General features: G+C 49.5%; 1 protein-coding gene across 1 annotated transcript in view; it reads right to left on the minus strand.

Annotated features, from left to right (window-relative positions):
* The window catches only part of GAB3 (GRB2 associated binding protein 3), a 46,842-nt gene that overhangs the window by 19,950 nt on the left and 9,578 nt on the right, over positions 1–17,314 (minus strand). Inside the window, exon 3 of the mRNA XM_038747702.1 lies at positions 1,291–1,507. Coding sequence (XP_038603630.1) covers positions 1,291–1,507 — 217 coding nt within the window. The remainder of the gene's footprint in view (positions 1–1,290; positions 1,508–17,314) is intronic.

Consider the following 17,314-nt stretch of genomic DNA (forward strand, 5'->3'; position numbering starts at 1 on the left):
CCAAGCAGCTATGACAGCGATTTCTCCTAGCACTGATCCGGGAACGGAAGGCCAAGAAGGAGTGGGGACCCCGAGCGGGTTTGAGTCTAGTTTGGGCCGGGGAGGGCCGGCTCGGAGTATGGTGCCCGCGGGTCAAATCGTGCCCGTTTGAGCAGGCAGATGGCAGAGAAGGCCAGTGAGTTCAGACAAAGAGGAAGCACGTCTGCCTCTTCCACTGCAAATACCCAAATGGGGCTCGTGGTCCAGATCAGCGATGACATCACCTGGAAAATGCCCTCTCTGCAAAGAACGCTTTCTGCAGCCCGAGTCAGAACGCAATAACCCGCTTTAACTGTTGGGCTTTTCGGATTCAGGCGCAGCTGAAGAGGAAACCTCGATTAAACCCAGGGATCCGATCGCACTCGGAGACGGGGTGGGAAGTGGTGTGCTTAGTAGATAGCGCACGGGCCTGAGAGTGAGAAGGACCTGGGTTCTAATCACGGCTCTGAAACTTGTCTGCTGTGTGACCTTGTGCAAGTCAGTTTACTCTTCAGAGCCTCCGTTCCCTCATCTATAAAATAGGGAATTTATGTGGGGCAGGGACTGTGTCCAACCCAATTCCCTTGTATCTACCTTGTGTCGATCTGTACTTCCCAAGCACTTAGTACAGTGCTCTGCACACAGTAAGCGCTCAACAAATACGATTGAATGAATCTACTCCAGCAGTTAGCACAATGCCTGGCACCTAGTAATAATAACAATTACTATTATTATTATTCCAGGACGGTGTCTTTAGCACCACCAGGCCAGTGGCCCCACTTCCATCTCTAGAACTGGAGACAAGAGGTCTCAGTTGCCCACAAGGAACGTCAGATTCCGTCTGAGCTCGAGGGCAGAGGTCCAGAGCGATGGGGTCACTGTGACTGCTTGGGAAGCCTCGCAGCCTAGTGGATAGAGCCTGGGCCTGGGATTCAGAAAGACCTGGGTTCTAATTCCGGCTCCACCGCTTGTCTGCTGGGTGACCTTGGAAAATCACTTCACTTCTCCAGGCCTCAGTCACCTCATCTGCAAACTGGGGAGCCCCATGTGGAACAGGGACTGTGTCCACTCTGATTACCTGGTATCTATCCCAGCGCTTAATACGACCCGCAGTAAGTGCTTAACAAATACCCTTAAAAAATACCAAAAACTGTCCCCCACCACAGCCAAGACGGGCCCAGGGTGATCCAAGCAAGCCTGAGACCCTCAGAGAAGAACGAGCCTAGAGCCCAACACCCAAGGTGAAGCGGGAAGCAGCGGCGACATTCTTACCTGTTGGGGTTCAGTTTCCCGGTCTCGCAGTTGGACAAGAAGAGATAATCAGGCAGGAGCAGGGACTCGGACTCACTCGTGGTTTCCTCGGCGGCTAAGGCGTCCGCCGTGGAATTGTCTCCTGAGAAGGAGGGGTCGGTATCCCGGGAGGCATGCAGGGAAATGGCAGGAGATGGCTGAAGAGAAGAGTTGGTGTGTGAGAGGCTCTCCACAGAATCTATTGTGGGGGGACAAAACAGCCTGCTGTAAGATCTTTGGAAAAGTGTCCGGGTTCCCCCCACCACCTCCCGCCACTCTCAAACGTCTCAAACAGGGTCCAGGAAGTCAAAATTCAAGTTGCCAATCGCACCAGGTGTTTACGCTGACAGAAATGACTGTTTCCACCGCCGATAAACAGTGTCTGGGGAAGAGAGCCAAGAAAGTAACGAAAGCAATGCTCCGCATCCTGAAGTGTTTACTTAGTGAAAGACTTTACGGCCTGAAACTCTGCGGCCAAACAATCTTCACACAAACACTCTCCGAGGACATCTCCACCACCCCGGGTATGACATTCGACTGAACCGGTTTCACAAACATGAGATTCTTGTGAAGGAAGATGCTATGATTTATAAAAGACGATCAAAACAGCTCTCCATTCTGCTTGGCCAGGAAACCCCGAATGCACACAAATTTGGTTCCCTAACCTCCTGGAAATTCAGGCCTGTTCCTCTCGCCGTGGAAATCCCCAGCAAAAAGTCCGTTTTTCCCTTCCTCTTTTGGGGCCTGGGTGGAAGGGAGCTGGTGGTTCCTGAGGTCTGATGGAAAGGTACATTTGGCCAGAGCCCAGGTCTCAGGGAGAACTAACCGAGCAATACCTAACTCCCGATTCCCTGTGTCCAGAGAATCACTCCCTAGCTGTCGTCGCCCGATTTCTTCCACTCTTATTCTTTACTGTATTTGGTGAGCACCTACATTACGCAAACCCTATGCTAAACGCTGCAGAAAGAAACTGATTCAGACCCATTCCTGGGCCCCACAAAAGCTGGGCTAGGAGAATTAAGCCACGTGGCCTAGTGGGCAGAGCCTGAGCCCAGGAGTCAGAAGGACCTGGGTTCTAATTCGGGCTCCATGGCTCAGTGGAAATAGCACGGGCTTGGGAGTCAGAGGTCATGGGTTCTAATCCCGGCTCCCCCACTTGTCAGCTGTGTGACTTTGGGCAAGCCACTAAACTTCTCTGTGCCTGAGTTACCTCATCTTTAAAATGGGTATCAAGACTGTGAGGCCCACGTGGGACAACCTGATTACCTTGTATCCCCTCCCACCAGTGCTAAGAACAGTGCTTGGCACATAGTAAGCGCTTAACAAATACTATTATTATTATTACTGTCTGCTATGTGACCATGGACAAGTCACTTCACTTCTCTCAATGACCTCATCTGTAAAACGGGGATTAAGACCTTGAGCGCCACGTGGGATGGGGACTGTGTCCAACGTGATTAGCTCGATTCTACCCAGCGCCTAGTACCGTGCCTGGTGTATAGTAGGTGGTTAAGAAGTACCATTAAAAATAAAATTAAATATAATGAATAAAAGAATAAATTACCTCACTTCCCACCTGCAGGGGGCACTGCAGTTATCAATCAATCACTCAATGGCATTTATTGAGCACTTATTGTGTGCATTCATTCATTCATTCAATCGTGTGCAGAGTTCCTAAGGGGAAGTGACTTGCCCGAGGTCACAAAGCAGATACATGGCTGGGCCGGGATTACAGCCCGTGACCTTCTGATTCTCAAGCCCATGCTCTACCCACTAGGCCACGCTGCTTCTCCGATTTGGGAGGGGTGGCCAGAAAGTGATACTTTTTATTCCACTTTCATTCAGGGTTCCCCCACATCTTAGATGAGGACCTTTGGTGTGTGTGTGGTCCATTCAAGGAACTGAGTGGAGCATTCCCGGGAACTGAGCTGGCAGAGGGAGGGGGTGACCTCAAGAACCCAGCTAATCCACAAGCCCCCATCATCGCTGAAGGCTTGGCAACCTGAGAGTTGGAAGACATGTTCCCTGCCCTCAAGGAGCTTCCAGTCTAGCGAAGGAGCTTGCACTACAGCTCAGCTCCCTCGCGAGAACCAGGAGACCGATACCCCGCGGTGAGGAACTGATTCCAATGCGAGAGGTAGGTGTGGGATCAATGTCATTGATTGAAGATTCACTTCTCATCTGGCAGAGCTGCAGGGGTGCCAAGCAGCCATCTGATCCTTGCCCAAGCCAGATCGACTCTGGCTTGGAGCCTGTCTGACTCGACGCTCCAAACTCAGGATTTTGGGCCCAATGTGTGGCGGGCTGCTACCACTTAGCAACTGAAGGAGTGGGGAAAGGCTCCAGGGGGCTGGAAGCGAGGAGCCACCTCATCTCCAGTGTCAGTCAGCCTCAACAGCAAAGCTCAGCTGAGCACTTTCAGTTTGGTGGGGAGAGGAGTGAAATCCAATTTCCCCGTCCTGCTCCATACTCCCAGGCTGGAAGCTCAGACAGGGCCAGCAGGGTAGAAAGGTGGACTGGAGGCTATCAGTCAGTCAATCATATTTATCGAGCACTTACTGTGTGCATAGCACTGTACTAGCACTAGGGAGGGTACACAAAACAATAAACAGACACATTCTCTGCCCACGAGGTGCTTACAGACACCTCCTAGAAGTTATTTCTGGGTGAGAACCCTGCCAACACTCAGGGAAGAATAGGGAACCCTGAAGATGACACTAGGAACTTTTCCAGTTCCCCCTAAATGTGCTGAGGAGAATGTGGGGGTGTCTCTTTCTTCTATTTGACTAAGTTCCCCAAGCCCTCTGCCCTCCGAGCTGGTGTTTTTGACACACCCACCCCATCTCAGGAGAAGCTGAGAGGTCCAGGCCCTCCACAATACTGATGATAATAATAAAAATGATGGTACTTGTTAAGTGATTACTATGTGCAAAGCACTGTTCTAAGCGCTGGGGTCCACTCACGTTAGTTTGGACACCATCTCCGCCCCACAGAGGGTTCATACTCTTAATCCCCACTTTATAGATGAGGTAACTGACGCCTAGAGAAGTGAAGCGACTTGCCCGAGGTCACACAGCAGACATGTGGAGGAGCTGGAATTAGAATCCAGGTCTTTCCGACTCCCAATCAATCAATCAATCAATCGTATTTGTTGAGCGCTTACTGTGTGCAGAGCACTGTACTAAGCACTTGGGAAGTACAAGTTGGCAACATATAGAGACAGTCCCTACCCAACAGTGGGCTCACAGTCTAGAAGGGGGAGACTGAGAACAAAACCAAACATATTAACAAAATAAAATAAATAGAATAGATATGTACAAGTAAAATAAATAAATAAATAGAGTAATAAATATGTACAAACATTATACATATATGCAGGTGCTGTGGGGAAGGGAAGGAGGTAAGACGGGGGGGATGGAGATCCACGAAGCCACGCTGCTTCTCCGATTTGGGAGGGGTGTCCAGAAAGTGGTACTTTTTATTCCGCTTTTATTCAGGATTTCCTCAAATCTTAGTTGTGGACCTGTGGTGTGTGTGGGAGTGGTCCACCCGGGGAACTGAGCGGAGCATTCCCGGGAACTGGGCTGGCAGAGGGAGGAAGTGACCTCAAGAACCAAGCTAATCCACAAGCTCCCATCATCGTTGAAGGTTTAGGAACCTGAGATCTTCCACCTATCTTCCTGTCACCGAACAGGGGTCAGTGAATAAGGTGGGCACGGAGTTCAATGTTATAGTAAAAGTAAATGACGAGGACCTAGGGGCAAGTTGCAGATGACAAATGTTATCTTTTCAAATACATCCGCAGCCTTCCTGGGGTTTAGGGAAGCATCCCACATCAGAGTGTGAGATATAGAAAGAAACTGGACAGAGCGACAGACAGAGCGAGCCAGCCCCAGGAGACAGAATCTTGTCTCAAACAGAGATGTGAAACCTGGCCAGACTTCCAGCCTGCGCCTTCTGTGGTTAGATTTGAGCTGCAGAATCTGTTTGATTTATTGCTTTCCAGTAGGGTATGACATCTGCCATCTTTGGGCCCCCAAATCTATACTGCATATCTGTCACGGTTGATGGGTTTGTATTCCTCACGACACCCATAAAAATGCCCTTAGTCCTTTGCTCTGCACACTGAAAGTGCTCAGTAAAGACCATCAATTGACTGATTTCTTCTTTATCTTCCTGTCTGTGCAATTATCCCACAGTCCTTTTAGAGATTAATTGTTCCCTAAAGTGATCACCGTACACGCTATCGCCAGGACTATTTTGGAATATCTTCCCAGGACAAGTGAAGGTGCCGCAAAGTGGTAGTCTGGAAGAATACGGTCCGGCCTGAGAGATTAAATGGTAAATCAGAAACAGGAGGAAAGCTGATTGCCGTTCCAGCTTCGCCTTTGACCCGCTTTGTGACCACAGACAAATCACTTAAATAAACCATGGTCAATTTGGCAATGTGTGGCCGCAGGATTCCTTCGGTGGGCTGCACATCCCGCAGGGGCCAAACCAGTACCCGCCCGCTCCCCACCCCGCCGCATTTTGTTTAGCCGTATTTGTTAAGTACTGACTTTGTTCCAGGCACTCTTCTAAGTGTTGGGGTAGATACGAGCTAGTCAGGTTGTACGCAGTCCACGTCCCATGTGGGGCTCACAGTCCTGATCCCCATTTTACAGGTGAAGTGACTGAGGCACAGAGAAGTGAAGTGCCTTGCCCAAGGTCACACAGCAGACAAGTGGAGGAGCCAGGATTAGAAACTAGGTTTGGGCCCGGGGCCCTTCCCGCTAGACCACGCTGCACCTACCCAAATAATAATAATAATTATAATGACATTTGTTAAGCGCTTACTATGTGCAAAGCACTGTTCTAAGTGCTGGCGGGGATACAAGGAGATCAGGTTGGGGGCTCACAGTCTTAATCCCCATTTTACAGATGAGGTCACTGAGGGTCAGAGAAGTGAAGTGACTTGCCCAAAGTCACACAGCTAATTGGCAAAGCCGGGGTTAGAACCCATGACCTCTGGCTCCCAAGCCCAGGCTCTTTCCACTGGGCCAGGCTGCTTCTGCCGGAGCAGAAATCCTATCCAAATCCTGCCGGAGCTTCCACCAAACAATAGCCGGTTGCAAAAACACAAATTCGGAGGTAGGATGTCGGGAATGTGTTTTGGGAAAAATAAAACAAATCTCATTTTGAATACGGCCTTGAATCTTTAGGCTGAAAAGAGTGCGGCCTGGCTCGAAATACACCAAAATCAATCAATCAATCGTATTTATTGAGCGCTTACTGTGTGCAGAGCACTGTACTAAGCGCTTGGGAAGTCCAAGTTGGCAACATATAGAGACAGTCCCTACCCAACAGTGGGATCACAGTCTAAAATATTTATTGAGCTCCTATTTATTGAGCACCTGTATATATGTTTGTACATATTCATTACTCTATTTTACTTGAACATATCTATTCTATTTATTTTATTTTGTGTAGACTGTGAGCCCACCTTTTAGACTGTGAGCCCACTGTTGGGTAGGGACTGTTTCTATGTGTTGCCAACTTAGACTTCCCAAGCGCTTAGTACAGTGCTCTGCACACAGTCAGCGCTCAATAAATACGATTGATAGTGATGACGATGATAAAAGGGGGAGACAGAGAACAAAACCAAACATACTAACAAAATAAAATAAATAGAATAGGTATGCACAAATAACGTGGCTCAGTGGAAAGAGCATGGGCTTCGGAGTCAGAGGTCATGGGTTCAAACCCCGGCTCCACCACACGTCTGCTGGGTGACTTTGGGCAAGTCACTTCACTTATCTGGGCCTCAGTTACCTCATCTGTACAGTACAGTGCAGTGTACAGCCAACTTGGACTTCCCAAGCGCTTAGTACAGTGCTCTGCACATAGTAAGCGCTCAATAAATACGATTGATTGATTGATTGATCTGTAAAATGGGGATTGACTGTGAGCCCCACGTGGGACAACTTAATCACTTGGTATCCTCCCCAGCGCTTAGAACAGTGCTTTGCACGTAGTAAGCGCTTAACAAATGCCATCATTATTATTATTATTATTACTATTATTCTCTGGGCCTCAGTTCCCTCATCTGTAAAATGGGGGTGAAGACTGGGAGCCCCCCGTGGGGCAACCTGATCACCTTGTAACCTCCCCAGCGCGCTTGGGACAGTGCTCTGCGCATAGTAAGGGCTTAATAAATGTCACTATATTAATTAATTAATAATATTATATTAATAACTGTTATATTAATAACCCATCAACTGTGACAGATATGCAGGATAGATTTGGGGGCCCAAATCTTAATCTTATATTAAATAATAATAATAATAATAATAATTAATAATAATAATAATAAATAGAAGGGATTCCTTATGACCGCATTATCAGTCCTGTTTGGGAGAGAGCCACTAGATGGCACCAGCCTCAGCAGCGTCCAGACAAGCATCAGGAGGAGGAGGGGGCTGTGACACTGCTTCCTAGGACACTTTAGAGTGTCACCCTCCAGCCATGATCAAAAATAAAATAGAAAGCCAGTCCATTAGATGATGCGAGGGAAAAAACAAAAACCGCAAAACTCATCAAGAAATTCAACCAGCCCCAGGATGCATTCAGAGATTTAAGAGCTGAGTCCCTTCAAAGGCAGTGTTTGGGAGGGTGCCCTATGGGGTTGGAATTCAGTGACTAATACCTCCCTGCCCTTGATAAGAGATGGCGGCAGAAGCGGAGGCGTCGCATGTTCTTGTGCAAGCGTGGCCCGGTTCTCTGGCAGTCTCTCCCAGGCCCCAGATGCGCATACGTCGGCCCGGAGCCTCACAAATAATAATAATAATGATAATGATGGCATTTGTTAAGTCCTTGCTATGTGCGAAGCACTTTCCTAAGCACTGGGGGAGGATACAAGGTGATCAGGTTGTCCCACGGGGGGCTCACAGTCTTCATCCCCATTTTACAGATGAGGGAACTGAGGCACACAGAAGTGAAGTGACTTGCCTAAAGTCACACGGCTGCCAAGCGGTGGAGCCGCGATTAGAACCCATCACCTCTGGCTCCCAAGCCCGGGCTCTTTCCACTGGGCCACGCCGCTTCTCACAAGATCCCAGAGAGTCCGGACGGGGGTCCCAGGGTGACCTGGGCTCCCTAAGGACATCGACTCCACACTCCGACCCTCCTGGGGATCCTCCTGGACCTCGCAGGCCTGCGAGGCCAGACTTGGCCCGACGTGGGCCAGAGAGGGACGGTCTGGGGACAGGTGGCTGTCTGCGGCCTGACCTAGGGCAAGTCAGTTCTCTTTTCTGGGCCTCAGTTCCCTCATCTGTAAAATGGGGAATAAGAGCGTGAGCCCCGTGTGGCACAGGGACTGTGTCCAACCTGATTCACTGCTATCTACTCCAGTGCTCGGTACATAGTAGGTGCTTAACCAGTACATAATTAGGATTGTTATTATCGTTAGTTCGGAGCTGTATTGGGGGACATGGATGGGGATGTATTTCAGGCACCTGTTTTGCTCCTTGCCACAGAGCGGTATATGTACACACACACTCTCTCTCTCTCTCTCTGGCCACTGCCTCTCGCAGGAAACGTGTAACGTCGGCAGGGCTTGGTGCCACGGCACATCACGTGCCATCTCCATGGCCGCGGTCACAGGCCGGGAGGAGCGGAAGCAGTTCTGCCTCTCCTATTGGGCCGGGGACGGCGGACCCACCCAACGGGTCCCGGGGCACCTGCCCCGAGGCCTTCTGGGGACAGTCTGACTCTGACACACAAGCGCTCACATTGCCTTGACTCGAGTCTTCCAACAAGTCATTTTTGCCAATTAATAACAACCAGTTCCCTAAGAAGGGGGAGGCACGGGACCTGGACCCTTGCCTGCTGTGTGAGCTGGTGCGAATAGTCAAGTAACGAATCTGGGCCTCGGTTTCCTCTTCTCTAAAACGGGCATTCAATATCTACTCACCCTCCTACGTAGGCTGAGAGTCCAATGTCGATGCAGGGACCGGGTCTGATCTGATTGTCTTCTATCTGCTCTAGTGTAGAGTTCGGTGCTTGGCACATAATAAGCTCATAACTAACACCACCGTTAAAAAAAATTCTTTCCTCAATCAAGCAATCCATAGTATCTGTTGAGTTCTTACTCTCTGGAGAGCACTGTATTAAGCATGTGGGAGAATTAGCAGACATTCTACCACTACTAATAGTAATGGCATTAATTAAGTGCTTACTATGTGCAAAGCACCGTTCTAAGCGGTGGGGAGGTTACAAAGTGATCAGGTTGTCCCACGGTGGGCTCACAGTCTTCATCCCCATTTTACAGATGAGGGAACTGAAGCAAAGAGAAGTGAAGTGACTTGCCCAAAGTCACACAGCTGACAACTGGCAGAGCCGGGATTTGAACCCATGACCTCTGACTCCAAAGCCCATGCTTCTTCCACTGAGCCACGCTGCTTCTCTGGCATGATCCCTGCCTTCAAGGAGCTTATCATGTAGTATAGCGGGGGGAAAGGGGAAGCAGACATTAAGATAAATAAATTACAGAGAAGAGGAAGCAATAGAGTATACACGGTATGTACATAAGTGCCATGGAAGATTGGGAGGGAGGTTTTAAGATGCTGAAATACCAGCTGGAAGGATATGATGCAGCATGGCCTAGTGGATGGAGCTGGGAGTCAGAAGGACCTGGGTTCTAATGCAGACTCTGCTCCTTATCTGCTGTGTGACCTTGGGCCAGTCACTTCCCTTCCTCTATGCTTCAGTTACCTCATCTGCAAAATGAGGAATCACATTTATTGAGCGCTTACTGTGTGCAGAGCACTGTACTAAGCGCTTGGGAAGTACAAGTTGGCAACATAGAGATGGTCCTTACCCAACAGTGGGCTCACAGTCTAGAAAAAGACCGTTAGTCCCATGTGGCACATGGACTGTATCCAACCTAATTAGGTTGTATCTACCCCGATACTTGGTGCAGTGCCTAGCACATAATAAAGCCTTAACAAATGCCGTAAAAAAAACCTGGGGAGATTCCAAATGAACTGGGGAAGGTCTCCTGGAGAAGAGGTGATTTCAGAAGGGCTGGAAGTGTGGTTTTTTCGGAGATGAAGTGGGAGGGAGGTCCCGGCAGGGTGATGACGTGAGGGACACGGTGGAAGGGGACGCAAGGATGGGGCCAACTGAGGAAGCCGGCCAGGGAGGAGGGAAGGGTGCTACCTGGAGTGTACTGGGAGAAAGTGGGATTAAGAGCATAGCAGAGTGGATACAGCATGGGCCTGGGAAGCAGAAGGTGGGTGAAAAAGTCGGGTGGCTCAGTGGAAAGAGCCCGGGCTTTGGAGTCGGAGGTCATGGGTTCAAATCCCGGCTCCGCCAATTGTCAGCTGGGTGACTTTGGGCAAGTCACTTCACTTCTCTGGGCCTCAGTTACCTCATCTGGAAAAGGGGGATGAAGACTGTGAGCCCCCTGTGGGACAACCTGATTGCCTTGCAACCTCCCCAGCACTTATAAGCACTTAATAAATGCCATTATTATTATTATTATTATTGTTAAGAAGCAGTATGGCATAATGGATAGAGCATATGCCTGGGAGTCAGAAGGTCATGGGTTCATTCATTCATTCATTCAATCATATTTATTGAGTGCTTACTGTGTGCAGAGCACTGTACTAAGCGCTTGGGGAGTACAAGTCGGCAACATATAGAGACGGTCCCTACCCAAGAACGGGCTCACAGTCTAGAAGGGGGAGACAGACAACTTCTAATCCCAGCTCCTCCACTTGTCTGCTGCATGGCCTTGGGCAAGTCACTTCACTTCTCTGGGCCTCAGCTACCTCATCTGTAAAATGGGGATTATGAATGTGAGCCCCATGTGGGACGGGGACTGTGCCCAACCCAACTGGCTTGCATCCACTTCAGCGCTTAGTACAGTGCCTGGCACATAGTAAGTGCTTAACAAATACCATTATTATTATTATTAAGAGCAAGGGAGCCGGGTAAGGGGCCTAATAGCCACCGGTCAGGAGAGGAATGGGCGACTCTTTAAGGAGTAAGGACGTGTGTGTGGAACAGCCTTTTAGAAAAACGATCCAGGCAGCAGCCAGAAGTAGGGCCTGGGGAGGAGAGATGTAGAGTCATCATCAATCGTATTTATTGAGCGCTTACTGTGTGCAGAGCACTGTACTAAGCGCTTAGCACTGTACTAAGCGCTTGACAAAGCGCTTGAGTCAGAGAGAAGGCTGGTGGTAGTAGTCAACTTGGGATATGACATGTGCCAGGCCCAGGTATTTGGCTGGAGAGGAAGGGGTGGACCCTGGGAAGACCCTCTCCAGAACAACAATGACAGCAAAGCAGAAGCAGAAGCACACATAGAGAAGCTGCGTGACCTAGTGGATAGAGCCTGGACCTGAGATTTGGAAGGATCTGGGTTCTAATCTTGACTCCGACACAATAATAATAATAATAATAATAATAATAATAATAATAATAATGGCATTTATTAAGCATGTACTATGTGAAAGCACTGTTCAAAGCACTGCGGGGGCGGGGGGGGGGATACAAGGTGATCAGGTTGTCCATGTGGGGTTCACAGTCTTAATCACCATTTTACAGATGAGGTAACTGAGGCACAGAGAAGATAAGTGACTTGCCCGAAGTCACACAGCTGACGTGGTGGAGCCAGAATTTGAACCCACACCCTCTGACTCCAAAGCCCGTGCTCTTTCCGCTGAGCCACACTGCTTCTCTTGTCTGCTGTGAGACCTTGGGCAAGTCATCTCACTTCTCTGTGCCTCAGTTACCTCGTCTGTAAAATGGGGATTAAGACTGTGAGCCCTATGTGGGATAGGGACTGTGTCCAACCTGATTTGCTTGTATCTACTCCAGCAGTAAGTTCAGTACATAGTAAGTGCTTAACAAACACCATTAAAAAAAAGGGCACACCAAAGGTCCAGAAGTTTTCAATGCACTAATTCTGGAGACTTCAGAAGACCTTTTTTTAAAACAAACAAAAAAAGATAGGCCACGTGGCTTCTCTAAGACCTGACTTGGTTTCACAGGGTGAGTGCTAGCTTTGTAAGTGCTTCGTATGGTGCCCTGCACATAGTAAGCGCTTAATAAATACGACTAAATGAATGAAATTGTTGGCATGAAGTTACCTGCCTTTCATTCTGCCTAGAAAGGGCCACAAGTCTCAGGGCAGAAAGGAGCCTTCTCTGTAGTCTGTTTATCAGCAGAATGTGAGGCCTATGACAGGGACTGTGTCCAATCGGATTACCTTTTATCTACCCCAGCGCTCAGAACACTGCTTGGCACATAGTAAGCGCTTAACAAGTACTATTATAATTGTTATTATTATTATGTGGCAAAGCCAGGATTAGAACCCAGATCCTTCTGATTGTCAGAGGCAGATTTGGCTCTGGATACCAGCACCTCGGGTCCCACTGCCGTGGAGCAGAAGAATTGGAGGCCTGACTCCATGAGAGGCCCTGGTCTTTGCGATTCTGCTCTCCTTCCCCCGTGCCCCGCACTCCCAGTCTGGCCCCAGGTCAGATCTCCTTTCTCAAGCCTGCAGCCTGCTGCCCGCTGCCCGCACAAGGGAACTCTGATCCTCTTCCTGCATTATTCATCGTGCCTCGGCCGATTCTACTGCTGCCTTCCACTCGGAGCTCGGAGTGCTCGCGGGCGGCTTCAATCGATCCTCCCCTGGGAATATTCTCCCCATCGGACAGATGGGAAGGCAGCGGAGCGAACCGCCCCGGTCCGGGGCTCCCGCCCTTCCCGGCTGCTCTGGGCAAGGGGCTCGCGGAGAGGACCGGGGCCCGGCTCTCTCCACCACGGGCCGAGGATTCGACCGGATGACGGTGAGAGTTTGAGGCTGTAGCCGCCCCAGGCCCGCAATGCCTCTGGGCTGGGTTGACATCTGGAGTTCCCTCTGAGGGGGTCAAGGGTTACCTGTCTGGGGACTCTGCTGGGAAGCTGGTAATAGAATCAGAGACCATTAGAGTCAGGTGGCAGCATCTGGGAAGAATCAATAATGCATGACCCGTTTCTAAAGCGAGACTCGGCTCTTCTCGCCGCCCTCTCCCAACTGTCCTCCCCTAGCCCCCAATGCCTCCCTGCTTCACAGTACCAGGGCAGCAGTGGGCACAAGCCCTGCCAAAACATCCACTACACTGCCACTACTACTACTACTGATGAAAATGAGGGGATCTGTTAAGCGCTTACCACATGTCAAGAACTGTTTTAAACGCTGAGGTAGATACGAGTGAATCCCTATCTCACATAGGGCTCAGAGTCATAATGCCCATGTTACAGATGTGGTAACCGAGGCACAGAGAAGGTCACACGGCAGACAAGTGGTGGAACTGGGATTAGAACTCAGGTCCTTCTGGCTCCCCAGCCCGGGCTCTATCCACTAGGCCATGCTGCTATTCTACTAGCCTCGACTCAGCCCCAGTTTGAGCAGGCAATTCCTCTTGGTCTGGGGATACCCAGAGAACTGCCAGAGCTTAGAACAGTGCTTGGCACACAGTAAGCACTTAAGAAATACCATCATTATCATTATTATTCCATAGGCCGGCATGTTTCCAACTGGACTCAACGAAACCAGGCGAGGCCATTCTCTAGGCCAAAAGGGAAATTCCTGATGAACTGAAAATGGATCGGCTACAAGCCTCTAATGAACCCTCTCCGCTTCAGTGAATAATAATAGGAATTAAATATCTGTTTTCCTCACCACCACCATGAGCCCCATGGAGGGAAGGGACTGTGCCCAACATGATTATCATTATTATTACTAATAATAATGATAATCATATTTGTTAAGTGCTTGCAATTGCCAGGCACTGTACTAAGCACTTGGACGGATATAAGCAAATTGGATGGGACACAGTCCCTGTCCCACGTGGGGCTCACAATCTCAATCCGTTTTACGGATGACGTAACTGAGGCCCATGAAGTGAAGTGACTTGTCCACGGTTATTGTTATTATTAAAGGAGTCCAGCAGCTGCAGCGAGAGGGAGGCGATTAGGAGCTGCTCTTGGGTAGGCCGGAGAATCTTTGCTCCTTCTGTGGAAGGAGATGAGAGTTGGCTCTCCTCCCATTAAGGGGAGTGGATGCAAGGCCACCTGTGGGAAAGCAGACCGGCCACAGCTCCGGGCGGCACAGGGGTGGGCCTCGGGGGGCCCCCTTCTCCAGCCTTGACCTTGGCACCCCGTTGATTTTGACCGGTGACCCTGAACACACCCTCCCAGTTTCTGTTTGTAAATCCCACCCTAGACCTCTCTTCTGTGTTGATCCACACCCTTTCAATATCTCCCAAGGCTATTGACAATGGCTCACCAAAATTCCTTGTGGAATTGAGATAACCAGCTTCTCTGAGGCAGGAGGCTGGACTAAATGACCTCCTGAGATCCCTTGGGCTCTTGGATTCCCTAACACTGCAAGGTGAGGGAAAACAGGGATGCCAAGAGAAGGCAGGATCGGCTGCTAGTGGCAAGACAGGATTCCCTCTAGACCGTAAGCTCGTTGTGGGCAGGGAATGTGTCTGTTTTTTGTTATACTCTCCCAACCACTTAGTTCTCTGTGTTCTCTGCACACAGGAAGGGCTCAAAAAATATGACTATTTAGGACTTCCTGGGCCAGGGCGTTGACTGTACAGCTCCTGAAATTCAATGTGATGGATCTTCAGATCCATGGATCTTCTAGACTGTGAGCCCACTGTTGGGTAGGGACCGTCTCTATATGTTGCCAACTTGTACTTCCCAAGCGCTCAGTACAGTGCTCTGCACACAGTAAGCGCTCAATAAATATGACTGATTGATTGATGGATTGATTGATTCAGAGACCTGTCCTCACACTGGAGCCAGGAAACCTAACAGAGAAGAGACACAATCTCTTGCCCTCGGACGTTTCCACTCAAACAGGGGTGAGGTGGACGGTAAAGGCTTCTGGGAGAACTGGACATATAAGCACACATATACCCACTCCCCTCCCACAAGTACGAGGGAAACCAGGTATTTAATCCCTATTTTGCAGGTGAGGGAACTGAGGGACAGAGAAGTGCCTTGCCCAAGGTCCGCGGAAGGGCGCGGACTAGAATCCAGGTCCTCTGACTCCCGGCCCGGGGTTTTCTCACTAGGCCACAGTGTGTCTTAGCTGATGATCTCACAGGGTGAGACTGGCCTAACAATAATTTTGGTATTTGTTAAGCACTTACTATGTGTCATACACTTTCGAGCACCGGGGTAGATACAAGTCAATCGGGTCGAAAACAGTCCCTGTCTCACGTGGGGTTCACAGTCTAATTTGCGGGGAGAACAGGGACTGAATCCCCATTTTACTAGATGAAGAAACCGAGGCCCAGAGAAGTTAAGGAACTTGCCCAGAGTCACACAGAAGGTGAGGGGCGGAGCAGGGATTAGAACCTAGGTCCTCTCACTCCCAGCTCCGTGCTGTTTCCACTAAGCCACGCTGCTCCTCAGCTGATGATCTTACAGGGAGAACCGAGCAGAAACAAGCCAGTCGAAGGAGAAAGGAATCAATCAATCAATCAATCGTATTTATTGAGCGCTTACTATGTGCAGAGCACTGTACTAAGCGCTTGGGAAGTACAAATTGGCATCACATAGAGACAGTCCCTACCCAACAGTGGGCTCACAGTCTAAAAGAAAGGAACAACGTGAATGCTCTGGAGGGCAGAAGTATGGACGGGTGTCAATGGATGCACAGACAGAAATTAACCGTAGAAGAGAATATACCTAAGTGTACTGGGCAGCTGGTGGATCACATGACTGATGACAGTCTAACTGGGGAAAGCCACATGGAGAACATGGGTATGTGGGAGAGCTTTAAAGACAGGGAGAGCGGGAGAGCTTTAAAGATAGGGAGAGCTGAGATGTGGAAGATAAGGAAGTGACAGAGGCCTTCCTCGGTGAAAAGGCCTTCCCAGACTGAGCCCCCTTTTTCCTCTCCTCCTCCCCATCCCCCCCAGACCCTACCTCCTTCCCTTCCCCACAGCACCTGTATATATGTTTGTACAGATTTATTACTCTATTTTACTCGAACATATTTACCATTCTATTTATTTTGTTAATGATGCGCATTTAGCTTTAATTCTATTTATTCTGATGACTTGACACCTGTCCCCATGTTTTGTTTTGTTGTCTGTCTCCCCCTTCTTGACTGTGAGCCCGTCGTTGGGTAGGGACGTCTCTATATGTCACCGACTTGTACTTCCCAAGCGCTTAGTCCAGTGCTCTGCACACGGTAAGCGCTCAATACATACGGTTGAATGAATGAATGACAGGCAGCAGGAAAGACGTGAGCACAGTGTGAGGTGGGAGGGTCGAGTTTGCGGCACCGTGACAAGGGGAGCTTGGGAGGCAAGAGCGGTCAGTCACCGTGCCCTCTCCCACCTCATCTCGCTACTTTCCTATTACAACCCAAACCGCACACTTTGCTCCTCTACTGCCAGCCTTATCACTGGGCCTCGATCTCGTCTCTCTCGCCCACATCCTGCCTCTGGCCTGAAATGCCCTCCCTCTACATGTCCGACAGACCAGTGACTCGCTCCCTCTTCAAACTCACACTGAAGGCACAACTCCTCCAAAAGGCCTTCCCTAACTTGCGCCCTGGGGTAGATACAAGCTAATAATAATAATAATAGTATTTGTTAAGCGCTTACTGTGTGCCAGGTACTGTACTAAGTGCTGGGGTAGATACAAGCAAATGGGGTTCGACACAGTCTCTGTCCCTCATAGGGCTCACAGTCTTAATCCTCATTTTACGGATGAGGTAACTGAGGCACAGAAGTGAAGTGACTTGCCCGAGGCCACACAGCAGACAAGTGGCAGAGATGGGATTAGAACCCATGACCTTCTGACTGCCAGGCCTGGGCTCTATTCTATTCTCTGCTAACATTACCATTTTATTAATATTATTAATAACAAGCATGGTGACGATACAAATAATAACATATTGTGGTGCGCATTAAGCGCTTATTATGTCCCAAGCACTGAACTAAGT

Source organism: Tachyglossus aculeatus, chromosome 6 (assembly GCF_015852505.1).
Source record: "Tachyglossus aculeatus isolate mTacAcu1 chromosome 6, mTacAcu1.pri, whole genome shotgun sequence".
Classification (NCBI taxonomy): domain Eukaryota; kingdom Metazoa; phylum Chordata; class Mammalia; order Monotremata; family Tachyglossidae; genus Tachyglossus; species Tachyglossus aculeatus.